The sequence below is a fragment of the Trichechus manatus genome, unplaced genomic scaffold (genome assembly GCF_000243295.1).
Source record: "Trichechus manatus latirostris isolate Lorelei unplaced genomic scaffold, TriManLat1.0 scaffold00021, whole genome shotgun sequence".
Taxonomy (NCBI): Eukaryota; Metazoa; Chordata; class Mammalia; order Sirenia; family Trichechidae; genus Trichechus; species Trichechus manatus.
Window position 1 is genome coordinate 6,341,061 of NW_004443957.1, and position 13,531 is coordinate 6,354,591.

Consider the following 13,531-nt stretch of genomic DNA (forward strand, 5'->3'; position numbering starts at 1 on the left):
TCTTTAGGTTAGCAGCAGAGCACTTAACCACTACCACTAGGGCTCCTCTCATAAATGTGGAGTAGCACTAAGTTTGACTAAGATCGATAATAACTTACGTAAAAGTCAATGTTACTTATTTGATGTCCTAGTCATAGAAGTCAACAAAGCAAAATCCAATACATAAGAGTAATTGTTGTTAGTTGCTGTTGAGTTGGCTGTGATTCCCAGTGACCCCGTGTACAACAAAGTGAAACATTACCTGGTCCTGCGCCATCTTCATGATTGTCGGTATACTGGAGTCCATTGTTGCAGCCACTGTGTATTTTGAGTGCCTTCCAACCTGGGGGGCTCATCTTTCAGCACCATATCTTGTTGTGATCCACAGGATTTTCGTTGGCTAATTTTTGGAAGTAGATTGCCAGGCCGTTCTTCCTAGCCTGTCTTAGTCTAGAAGCTCCGCTGAAAAAGTGTACCAATTTTTGATGTTAAAAGACTTTTTTTTTATATGACTTTCTCCTTGAGGTTGGAAATGCAGTAATTTCACCCTAATTCCTTTCTCAACCTAACACATTACACAGGTTCTTGTTAGCACTGTCTCAAATATTGGTCATGATTTTGTATTTATATCATGTTTTTCTTCTAAGACTTAAACTAAATTATAGTATCTTATTAAAGACTGTAATCCATACAACTGTGAGCATGAATTAAGTACATCATACTTCCTAGCCACCTGTCTTCGCTTTCCTTCTTCCATTCAAAAACCAAACCCCATAAACTTGAAGCCCAAACATGCACTGGAAATGGACTATAAGATTCGGTGTGCATGTTGATATCATTCAAAATATAACTCCAGGACCTTTAACTTTGGTAGGACAGGATTAACAGTTCCCTGACTTTCACTGTTCAGGCAGCTGAAACCTTTGAGACACCAAAGCCCGGGGTTCACCTAGGCATTCATTGACTTCTTAGAGTGTCAGTTAGAGGAGAAGGTAAGTTTTCTTTGGTGGTTTGATACTCTACTGTAATATCACACCTTTATGATTTCTAATTAGATTGTTGACCATGTGGTTAAATCAGCAGTCCCAGGAGATATGGTATCTAGTTCAATAGAAAAACACTTAGAAACAGTATAAGTTCATGAGTAAAAATTGTAGCACCTTGGCATTTTATAAGTAATAATACAGTTAAACATAAATCTGGACTTACTGAATTTGATCAGTAGTTTAATTACCAGACTCTGTAAGTCAAGATTAATTTAAACTTGCCTAGATAAGAGAGATATATTTTGTTTGGGGGAAGGAAATAGAGTTAAAATAAAAGATATCAACCGAAGTTTACTAATAAACAGATAATCATAGTCTCATTCTCTGTGCGCAGGCCAACATGACTCTTGGTTGATATCTTCATTCCTTCAGTCCACTTCTGTCAGTCCCAAGCTTTAAGTACTGTTGCTTTAACACATTGGAATAATTTTCATCTAGAATTTTAAAGGCATCACTTTTATTATTTCCTAGTTTCTAGTATTGCTGTTGAGAAGAATGGAGCTGTTCTGGTTCCCAGTTCTTTGTGTGGGGCCCATCTCCACTCTCCTACCCCTAGAATCTTTTAGGATCTCTTCTAACCGGGAGTCTGAAATTCCACAATCATGTGTCTCTATGTGGATCTTTTTTTCATTCATTGTCCTGGGTACTCTGTGGACCTTTTAATCTGGTTTTGCATATCTTTGAGATCTGGGAATTTTCTTGTATTATTTCTTTATAATATTCTCCCCACCATTTTCTCTTTCTGGAACTCTTAGGTGGATGTTCCTAAAAGCACCCTGTTTCTGCAACTTTTCAGGTTTGTGCAAGGGAAATAGTCTTGCTTTCTCATTGCTTTTTTCTCTGAAAACCCTTGGGTTTTGTCTTCCTTCACTCTGCTAACTCGTTACCCTTCTTCCATTTGCTTTCCATCTATGTGGTGGTTTAGAGTTTCAGGTATCTCCAAGTTCTATTAATAACTGAGTGTGTGTTTTTGTTTCCTGTTCTCCATGTTCTTTTGTAATGATTTTGAAAAGAGGCCGAAGAATTTTTAACTCCACTATTTGGAAATGGAAGTCTTGCTTTAATTTGTTAAGAGCAGTGCCTTACTCTGGTAGATTTTTCAAGGGGTGAATATTAGAAAGCATTTTCTGTTGACTAGAATGTGTAGTGAGAGGCACTGTGACTTTGGATGCTGACTGCTTTACCGACACGTTAAATTGAAATGACCAGCCCTAACACTCAAATTTTTAAACTTAGCTAGTCTTCCTGTTTCCTGGCCAAACTGCATTAATTGGCTTTGCAGGCTGAGTTTGGTCAAGTTAATAGTGTTTGTGCTGTGTAATTAATGGGAAGCTTAGGGGTGTTCAATTTAAATCATATTTTTCAGGCTAAAGAATCTTAAGTACCTGACTGATCATTTGAACACATGGAAGAGCCCTCTACCAGATGACCTAGTTTGAGAGTGTGACTGTGGTGACAGAAAACCACACGTGACTGGTATGATGGACACTCAGGTTTTCCCTTCACTGTGGCAGCCTATACTCATTTTCTTTTCATTTTTCTCAGACATAGTGAACAAGTGACTTGTGACTCTAATTCTTGATTATGTAACTGTAGATTAAAGTATCTGTTCAGATTATAGATGAAGCATTTTTTTATTTTTTGTTGTCATTGAGAATATGTACAGCAGAACACACACCAATTCAACAATTTCTGCACATACAATTCAGTGACACTGATTACATTCTTCATATTGTGTAACCATCCTAACCCTCCTTTTTCAAACTGTTCTTCCCCCATTCACATAAACTCACTGTCCCCTAAGTTTTCTATCTAATCTTTTGAGTTACTGTTGTCAGTTTGATCCTGTCATGTTGTTGTTAGGTGCCGTCGAGTCAGTTCCAACTCATAGTGACCCTACGTATTATAGAACGAAACACTGCTGGGTCCTGCGCCATGTTCAGTCATTGTTATCCTTGAACCTATTGTTGCAGCCACTGTGTCAGTCTATCTCATTGAAGGTCTTCCTGTTTTTCGCTGACCCTGTACCTTACTAAGCATGATTTCCTTCTCCAGGGACTGATCCCTCCTGATAACATGTCCAAAGTATCCTTGCTTCTAAGGAGCATTCTGGTTGTACTTCTTCCAAGACAGATTTGTTCGTTCTTTTGGCAATCTGTGGTATATTGAATATTCTTCGCCAACACCATAATTCGGAGGTGTCAGTTCTTCTCCAATCTTCCTTATTCGTTGTCCAGCATTCGCATACATATGATGTGAGTGAAAACACCATGGCTTGGGTCAGGCGCACTTTAGTCTTCAAAGTGACATCATCACAGATAGTTCTTAAAAGAGCACAGTGCTCAAGGCAGACATTCTTTACTAGTCAAGCTAAACTATTGTTTGGTGTAAAGAAGACTTCTAGGAGTGTCTTAGTCATCTAGTGCTGCTGTAACAGAAATACCACAAGTGGATGGCTTTAACAAAAAGAAGTTTATTCTCTCACAGTCCAGTAGACTAGAAGACGAAATTCAGGGCGCCGGCTCCAGGGGAGTGCTTTCTTCTCTCTCTCGTCTCTGGAGGAAGGTGCTTGTCATCAATCTTCCTTTGGTCTGGGAGCATATCAGCGCAGGAACCTCAGGTCCAAAGGACACGCTCTGCTCCTGGCACTGCTTTTTTGGTGGTATGAGGTCCCCATGTCTCTCTGCACGCTTCTCTCTTTTAAATCTCAAAAGAGGTTGGGTTTAAGACACTATCTGATCTGTAGATCTCATCAATGTAACTGCCACTAATCCATCTCATTACATAATAGTGATAGGATTTCAACACACAGGGAAATCACATCAGATGACAAAATGGTAGACAATCATACAGTACTGGGAATCATGACCTAGCCAAGTTGACACACATTTTTGGGGGTCACAATTCAATCCATGACAGGGAGTATTTTTGGTTTAAGGCTTAAGATTTTATTATTATTATTATTATTTTGTGGGCGGGGAGGAATGGATGTTTTTCTTAAATTTAATTTTTTTTTAATTGAAATTTAGGTGAAGGTTTACAGAACAAACTAGCTTTTCATTAAACAATACACGTATTGTTTTATGACATTGGTTAACAACCCCACGACATGTCAACACTCCCTTCTCAACCTTGGATTCCCCGTTACCAGCTTTCCTGTCCCCTCCTGCCTTCTAGTCCTTGCCCCTGGGCTGGTGTGCCCCTTTAGCCTTGTTTTGTTTTATGGGCCTGTCAAATCTTTGGATGAAGGGTGAACCTCAGGAGGGACTTCATTAGTGAGTTGGAAGGGTGTCCGAGGACCATACTCTCAGGGTTTTTCCAGTCTCTGTCAGGCCAGTAAGTCTGGTCTTTTTTTGTGAGTTAGAATTTTGTTCTACATTTTTCTTCAGCTCTGTCCGGGACCCTCTGTTGTGATCCCTGTCAGAGCAGTCGGTGGTGGTAGCCAGTCTAGTTGTACTGGACTTAGTCTGGTGGAGGCCGTGGTAGTTGTGGTCCATTAGTCCTTTGGACTAATCTTTCCCTTGTGTATCTTTTGTTTTCTTCATTCTTCCTTGCTCCTGAAGGGGTGAAACCAGTAGAGTATCTTAGATGGCCGCTCACAGGCTTTTAAGACTCCAGACGCTACTCATGAAAGTAAAACATTTTCTTTATAAACTGTATTATGCCAGTTGAGCTAGATGTTCCCCGAGATCATGGTCCCCACAGCTCTCAGCCCAACAGTTCGGTCCCTCAAGGAGTTTGGATGTGTCTATGGAGTTTCCATGACCTTTCCTTGTACAAGTTGTGCTCATGCCCCCAGTACTGTGTACTGTTTTACCCTTCACCCAAAGTTAGACGAAGCATTTTTTTAATCTACTAAAATGTATCAGTTGCCTGTGTTCAGTGTGCTTGATTTGTGCATGCAAATTGGTTCAAGATATATTGTTGTCCTTCTAAGTTTGCAAACTACCTGAAGAGATACAGATGAAATGCCCAAATCTGCCAATTAACCAGAGCCAAAAGCAGCAGACATGATGAAAGGAAGTAAGGTCACCATCAGCTAGGGACAAGGCTACTCCCTGCAGTCATATGGTTTGTGTACATTAAGGCACCTGGCCACAGAAGTCAGTGTCGCCAGGATCCAGCTGGCTCTCCTCTGCCCATGAGCCTGTGTCCCCCGGAGAACCTACCCAGAGTACATGTCTTTGTTTAAACTTGCACAGAGGCTGGCTGGCCTTTATGCTGTTTAGCAGAGTCAGCAAATCTTATGGAAAAGGTGGGATTTGAGCTGAGACTAGGCCAAACTGGGAGATATGATTGCTGGGATGGAGGTGGGGGTGGGCCAGCTAATTGGGAGAAGACTGGACACATGCAAGGAACTGTGTGCAGGCCCAGTTGTTGAGCAGCGAGTTCCTCTAAGCAGTGCTGTCCAATAGAAGTGTTTAACTCTGAATCTTCTTCTAGTAGCCATTTAAAAAGAAAAAGAAACATGTACAATTGTTTTTAATAATATATTTTAAGTTAATATCTCCAAAGCATTATCATTTCAGTATGCCGTTAATATAAAAAAATTTAGTGAGATATTTTACATATTTTTGTATTAGGTCTTCAAAATCCAGTGCCTATTTTACATTTATAGCATATCTCAATTCAGATGCTAAGTTGTCATCCAAAATACTTGGTATGTTTGTAGGTTTCATGAAATTTACAGTTGAAAAGGTAGATTTCCATACCCAAGTTGCTGCAAACATACTTTTGAAAAAATGGATTGAGTATCAGCTATCAAATTAATTAAAATTAAATACAATCCAGTTCTGCTTTCCACTAGCCACATTGTCAGTGCTCCATGTGGCACACACATGGCTGGAGCTCCTGTGTTGGACAGGATGACACTCCAGGAATGGAGGGAAGTGCACTGGAAAGGTGGTGTCAGGCACGGGCACAGAGAGTGTATCTCAGAGGCAGTAAGGAGACACTGAGAGTCTTTAGGAAGATAAATCTCAAACAGGATTTGTGAGGAGGAGGAAGAGATTACAAACACAAACCAATTAGAATCTGCCAACCCCAGCATTGTAAACACTGTGGGTAAAGTACATTAGATAGGGCTTCAGACATTGCCCAATTCTTTTGGTCACTAAGTGGACTGGTCTTCTATTACACTTCGTTTACCAAAAGCTTTCTTGAAGAATCAGGCTTCAAGAAGAAGGAAGCTTTTCTCTTCCTACCTAATAAGATATTTTTTTTTTTTACAACTTCACTGAGGCATAATTGACATACAGTAAGCAGCACATATACAATGCATACAGTTTGATGAGTTTTCACACAGACAGGTAAGGAACATTTCTGTCATCCATAAAAGTTGATATCATTAGTTGCGGGTGTCTTGATTTGTAGGATCTCTTTTTAGGCAGACACCAGGAATTTGGAGACTGGAGACCAGGAGTGCAGTTTTGGTTCTGGCTTTGATTTCTAATTACATTACTTGTTATGTCCAGAAGTGTATTTATAATATTTAACAACCTGCAGAATCCTGGAGACCTCTCTTGTGCCAGGTGTTAATCCTTTTAGTTTCTTACTGGAGGGCAAAGCTGGGATAGGGAGGCGGGGGAGGACACAGGCCTGGGGACTGTAGCTCTTTACCCTTTGTATTTCAGCATTTTAATAAGCAGTGAAGCCCTATCAGCACGGGTGTCCCTACCTAGTTCACCAGTACTAGGATGTATGAGGCTACCTAGCAGTCAGGCTAAAGGCCTTTTTAGTTTCTGACCACAGTAATTGCCTGCAGACGATGATGATTGTCTTAGTTATCTAGTGTTCCTATAAAAGAAATACCGCAAGTGGATGTCTTCAACAAATAGATGTTTATTCTCTTACAGTCTAGTAGGCTAGAAGTCCGAATTCAGGGTGTCAGCTCCAGGGAAGGCTTTCTCTCTTTGTCGGCTCTGGGGGAAGGTCCTCGTCATCAATCTTCCCCTGGTCTAGGAGCTTCTCAGGCGCAGGGACCCTGAGTCCAAAGGACGCGCTCTGCTCCCAGCACTGCTTTCTTAGTGGTATGAGGTCACCATGTCTCTGCTCGCTTCTCTCTTTATGAGATTGGCTTAAGACACAACCTAATCTTGTAGATTGAGTCCTGCCTCATTGACATAACTGCTGCTAACCCCATCTCATCACATCATAGAGACAGAATTTACAACACACAGGAAAATCACATCAGATGACAAAATGGTGGACAATTGCACAATACCGGGAATCATGGACTAATCAAGTTGACACACATTTTTGGGGTGCACAGTTCAACCCATGGCAATAATGATTCAGACTATTCCCTCAATAGTCAAGGAAAGATTTTTTATTCTAGGGAGAGGCTCCTTAGAACTCGAGAACCTCACAGTGTCTGTCACACATGTTGGCAGGCACTGCTCAGGCGTGGCCTTGAGGAAGCCATGTGCATGGCTTAGCTGTGTTATCCCTTCTCACCATCTCTTACTGCCCACAGAGGGTGCTCAGAGCTCTGCCGCATCCCCATGGTGGAATACAAACTGGACAGTGAAGGCACGCCATGTGAGTACAAGACACCCTTCAGGAGGAACACCACCTGGCACCGGGTACCCACCCCTGCCGCTGTGCAGCCCCTCTCCAGAGCTTCCCCTGTGCCCGGCACGCCTGACCGGCTACAGTGCCAGCAGCTCCTCCAGCAGGCGCAGGCAGCCATCCCTCGCAGCACCTCGTTCGACCGGAAGCTGCCTGATGGCACGAGGTAATTAATGCTGATTCCTATCCGGGGACCCCTGTCACTTCTTCAGAGACAGCTCTTGTAATATGCTGGGGTTAAGAACTTGAATTGTATGGAGGGACTTTTTATTTAGCTTAACCATTTCTAAGTCACTTGTTCTGAGAAAGTTGGCAGGCAGGATGGCTGTGCAGGCTCCAGACTCAGTGGGTTGGGTCCATCTTTCTCCTGGCTTAGCAATGGCTCTGGATAAAATGCAGACCCTATGCACATCCCAACCTACCAGGGGAATGGTTGTTCCTTCTCTTCTTGTTCCTCTGGCCAATTTGCTCTAAACAACCTTGAAAAAGGTGATCCAGGAATTAAGCTGCATGTACCTCCAGATAAGCATAATTTTGCATATAAATAAAACTGTCCCTGCAAAATCAATGACTCATTCCCACTATCATAATGTATGTATGTATTTAGGAGATTCTAACATTATTAGCATTTCTTCTTTAATTTTGTCTCTCACTTTAAACAAAGTAGGGGTTAGTTTAAAATTAAATTTTTCAGTGAAAGAATGCACTTATTTAGAAGCTGGTGAGAATTTTTGGATGCATAAGTTCAATAGGTCATTTCAAGTGAACAAAATAAATGTTTTATTGTTGTTCATTCCTACTCCTGTTTATTTTAGCCTTCCCATAACTGACATGCCATAGACATACCGTGAGTTTTCTCAAAGCAGTTTGCCAGGCTCTGGTCTGATATAGTGCTGTGAGCCAGGTAGCCTGGGTTTGAGTTCCAGCTCTCCACTTAGTTGATGTGTTACCAGAGGCCAGTAACTTGTGCTCTGTGTGCCTCCAATTTCCTCATCTAAAATAAAGATGGTAATGATACAGACCTCAGTGGGCCTTATGAGGATTAATGAATTAATATATATAAAATGCTTAAAGCCATACCTAGCACATAGTAAGCCTATACACCCACTCCTAACTTACCGACGTGGTTATGTTCCGAAGACCAGGTCATTGTGCAAAAATCTGCAATGTGCAAAAATGGGGGATGACCACATCAGATCACAAAATGGAGGATGGTTACATCATTACATAACTGCCAAATTACATCATTAACATAACTGCCAAACCACTGAGAATCATGGCCCAGCCAAGCTGACACATAAGCTTAACCATCATAGCCAGTGTTACTCTCACCTTGCATGTCAGTTCGTTACTGCCAGATGTATGTTGTTAATGTGCAAAATAGCAGATTTTTACTATTGTCATAAATGTGAAATGTCAGATAATGAGATAATCAATAAGTGAAGGGTAGGTGTATAAGTATTAATCATAATTAATTGATAAGATTAAAAATGTGGTAATCTTCTGCTTCTCATACTTCTAGAGTGATCCAGTTTTAATTTGACATTTTAATTGACCCATCTTTGCTCTGAGTCTCCCTGCTCAAAGATCTACTGAGTTTATTAAAAAAAAGAACCAAAAAACCAAACTTGTTGCTGTCAATTCTGACTCTTAGCAACCCTGTAGGACAGAGTAGAACTGCCCATAGGGTTTCCAAGGAGCAGCTGGTATATTTAACTGCTGACCTTTTGGTTAGTAGCTGAGCTCTTAACCCCTGTGCCACCAGGGCTCCACGAAGTTTGTAAACCTCCCATATTCAAAACAACACACACAGGTAGCCCAGGTTAATGGGCTGGCCATGCAGCAGGTAACATGCAGAAGGGAGACAGTCTGCAGAACCTCCCATATTGAAGTAGAACTTAGTAAATTAAAGAAAAAAAAAACAGGAGGAATCTAGTAGCAAAAGGGAAACTTGGCAAGCGTACTTTCATCAAATGAGTTCTTAAATTTTACTCAATTTTGTGTCTGAAAAAAAGATGAATAGGGTTGCATTCTATGGATGTGTGAAAATGAATGATTTTTGCCAAATTTAGATTTTTCTCTCTGCATATGGTTAAGTATAGAACCAAAATGTGACTTCGGTTAAGTATCATATAACAAGAAGTAGTAATGTTTGCATAATGCTGTATTCCTGGGGGTTGCATTGGGATTCCTCCATATTTCACTAGAATCATTATCTGAGGTTTAAATCTTTAGATGGTGAAGGCTCTTTCCTGCCCACAACCCTTTCTTTTAATAAACTGCCATTCATAAACCACCCAGTATCTCACAGTATGATTGACTTAGTTTATCCATGATTTATTCTGTTTCACCTTGAAATGCATATTTCTTCCATTTTTTATTTTTTGTCATTGTAAAAATGAATTTATTTGTAAAACAAAACAGGCCAGGTCAAGATGTTGACCCTCCACAGACCCCTCAGTGCACTGTTAATGACTCTGGTCAACATTGCAGAAGTTCGCCCAGCAACCAGTCATCCTCCAGCGACCCAGGGCCCGGCGCCGGCGGTGGCCACTGGAGACAGCAAGTGGCATATGACGGGTACCGTCCCTTTTATCTTATTGCCGTCCTCGGGGAGTAGCATGCTTCCCTGATTACTTTGAAAAGCGTTTATACCATATACAAGGCAATTTGGGGACTATGAAAATGCCAGGCATGGCTTTCGGTCAAATAATTTATCCAGATTAGAAAGCTCGTTATTTCTTTGTTTTAGGAAGCACTCATTCATCTGTATCCTGAGCCAATTTTTTTTTCTTTTTTCTTTGTAGTAAAAAGCAAAGGTTTTCTTAAATGTGAAAGTTAAGGATCTAGGGGGCTCTGTGGGCAGTGACCTTTGGGAGTTTTTCACTCACTTAAATTGCTAAGGAAGAATGAACTCACAGGCTCTCTTAGAAGTGCCTTTTCTCCAAGACACCATTCAGAATCAGAGAGAGCAGATGTAGTGTGTGACACTGTAAGCATTTAACACATTGTTTTTGCCGCCTTTTTGAGAAGAAATTTTCCTGGAAGGTTTGACTCTGAATTCTCCCTTGTAATGTGCGCGTGGTTTCCAAGAGGCAGCTCCAGCAGAGCCAAAGGTTCCTTGTGAACATAGTGACAGCCGAACTGACTGATGGTAATAACTCAGAGAAAACATTAATACCTTTCAGGGAAGAAAGAGCAAATGCTTGTGCGGCCTACTTTTCTGGGGAGTAGTCATTGCTCCTAGCAGCAGTGTTTGGAGTGTTGCTTTGCAACGGAGTCGAGCCTCCATGGCTTTAAAGGAGCGGGATGGGAATGTTTAGACTAGAGAATGACTGTGTCCAGCCTTGGAAGAATGTCAGTGTGAGAAGAGAAGCTTTCTGTTTCTGATTTCACGTGTGCAGAGGGAAATTTCTCTCCCGGTTTGGGTTTAGAATTAGATACTTGTAGTCTGAGTTGTGTATGTTATCCACCTTATGTAGTAGATGAATTTCTTAATGGTTGTATGTAAAGTGATTTTTCTAAATTAAGTAGTAATTTAAAAAGTAGAGAGGACTTTTTGTGTAAATGGAAAGATTTGCCTGGCTTTTTCTGTAAACCAAAGAATGACTTTGTAATGTGAATAAGAATTCTTTGATTTATTTCATCTGTAAGATTGTATTTTTATATTTTGAGTTTTCATACAACAATGCCCAGTTGGATGCAGTCTAGAGCCAATCTATTATATTTTGTATTCCTTAAAAAGTTTACTATAAAGAAGTATCAGAGCCACGCTAGTAGACAGAAGAAGAAGAAAACGATTTACTCTGCCTTGGCCTGGGGGGGATAGCCTTTATCCTCATGGAGTCAGCAGGATTTCTTTATCTGTCATCCGAGTGCCTTTACTGACCCTTTGATGAAACTGGATCCCCCAATTTCACATGCATTAGTGACTCTGGCAGGGCTGAGCTGACAGATACTGCACTTTCCATTTGCTAGAAGACAACACTGCTGATTTAGAAGCCAAAAAACACAGTGATCATGCTGGTGGGATGGTGTAGTGAGCAGGGAGGCTCAACTTCATGTTTCTTTCCAGGTGCCAGTCTCCTCTGCTGCTTGACCACCAGGGCTCAGGCCCTCTGGAGTGTGAAGGCGCCAGGGAGCGGGAGGACATCATGGAAGGAAGCAGGCACCCTGGTAATACAGAACTCCACGGGGAGAAATCTTCCTTCCACATCCCTCCCTCCCCACCTCCTTCTCTTCGTCCTGCACGTGACTTTTTTTCCATACATTCATTCAACACGTTTTCAGGGAGCAGCACCTCAGTGCCACATGCTGAGGTGATAATAAACTCATCTCCCTCTGTAGTAGGGGACGTATCTGTGGTTGGTGGTAGCTGATGTAGCTGTGGGAACAGGACATGAACTTTATAGCATTGATGTGTACTCTTAAGACCTATCCATTGGTAAGACCAGAAAGTCCTAGAACCACAAGCCTGAAATCGTTTGTTTGATTCCTGTGTTTCTTTACTTTTTTGTTAACATTAGAAATTAGACATTCAACTCTTCTCTCCTTATGCAACAGAAACCAAATGGCACGGTCCACCTTCCAAAGTTCTGAGTTCCTATAAAGAAAGAGCGCTGCAGAAAGATGGAAGTTGCAAAGATTCCCCTAATAAGCTTTCTCATGTAAGTCTTTTGCTCTTAAACTAATCGCTCATTTAGCCAGGACTAATGCATCTCAACACACATCACTAGTGTAGCATTATTGCCAGGGATTCTCATGTCACTTAACCTTCCAGGTCTCTTAGAGGTGAGGGAGGTTAAAAAAAAAAAAAAAAAATAGAGTTAAATTCCTCCTCCCCCTTACCCCTGATTTATAAAGAACCTCAAAGAAAGGTCACACTGCAAATTAATGGCAAAGCCAAGATTATATCGTCAGCCTTTTGATCCTTGACATCCAATGTTGTAGCTACTAAATCATGTTTTTTTTACCTGTTAACCGTGTATCCATTTAAGGGCATAATGCAGAGGAGGTCACTGTGCAGTGGTGTGTGGTCAGAGGTGCTCTGCTGCTAGGTGGGTACTTCATGCACAGTCGCAGGCGATTCCTAGTGATGGGGCAGCAGCCAGCATGTGTGCGGTATGAGAACGTTGCCTGGCACATCCCTGCCAGGCCTCTGCATGTTTGGTTTATTCCTTCCAACTGTCCTAGGAGGTGGGCTTCATAGGTGGACTTAATGAAACAAAACTTTCACTTAAACTTGGAAACAGGAATTGTTGATTGCTGCCATATATAGTCAACATTTTAAAGTTATTTTAAAGAAATTTTGTAAGTTCCTGATCCAAGTTGTTTCTTTCCTGTTCCTTAATGTGGCATTGGAGAGTTTTCTAGTTGCCGGTTAGCCAACATAAGCTACATTTCTTCCCTTGCCTATAGCCTGTACCTTTTCTTGAGTTAGCCTTACAGTATCCATTTTAAATCCTGCTGGTAAAAATCTCTAACAGTAGTTTAAGCAGAGGGAGGTAGGAGGAGGTGGTAGACTTGAGAATATTGATGTGTGATTAAAAGTTCAAGGACGTTTGCTTAAGGATCTGATAGGAGAAAACAAAAGAAGAAAAGTTCAAACCACATTCAAATAGGCCAGGGGCTTGTTTTCAGTATTCCTCAGCTCTTTGCTAATTGCTGCAGGTCTTGTTCGTTTCCCAGGCTATGAAGAGGGACTGAGTCTGTGTGAGCACAGTGGACAGACTAGAACATTCATTCTGTTTGCTTTTTGTCTTCTAGGGACCCCAGATCACTTAACTGTTTTTCAGACCTATTTACTCTAAAGGGAGTCCTAGCTCTTTAACATTTGGCACATAATTTGATGAGTCTCTCATAGAGAGATACCTCATGCTTATATTATGCTTTGCAGCAGCAAAGTGTTCTTGCATATATTATCTCGTTTGTTTCAC

The 13,531-nt window shown here is 41.2% G+C and overlaps 1 protein-coding gene across 2 annotated transcripts in view; it reads left to right on the top strand.

Moving 5' to 3' along the window:
- The window catches only part of SIPA1L2 (signal induced proliferation associated 1 like 2), a 243,289-nt gene that overhangs the window by 187,734 nt on the left and 42,024 nt on the right, over window positions 1-13,531 (top strand). For both annotated transcript variants that reach the window (XM_023728024.1, XM_023728023.1), the window contains exons 11-14: window positions 7,501-7,761; window positions 10,020-10,175; window positions 11,671-11,771; window positions 12,159-12,262. In XM_023728024.1, coding sequence (XP_023583792.1) covers window positions 7,501-7,761; window positions 10,020-10,175; window positions 11,671-11,771; window positions 12,159-12,262 — 622 coding nt within the window. The remainder of the gene's footprint in view (window positions 1-7,500; window positions 7,762-10,019; window positions 10,176-11,670; window positions 11,772-12,158; window positions 12,263-13,531) is intronic.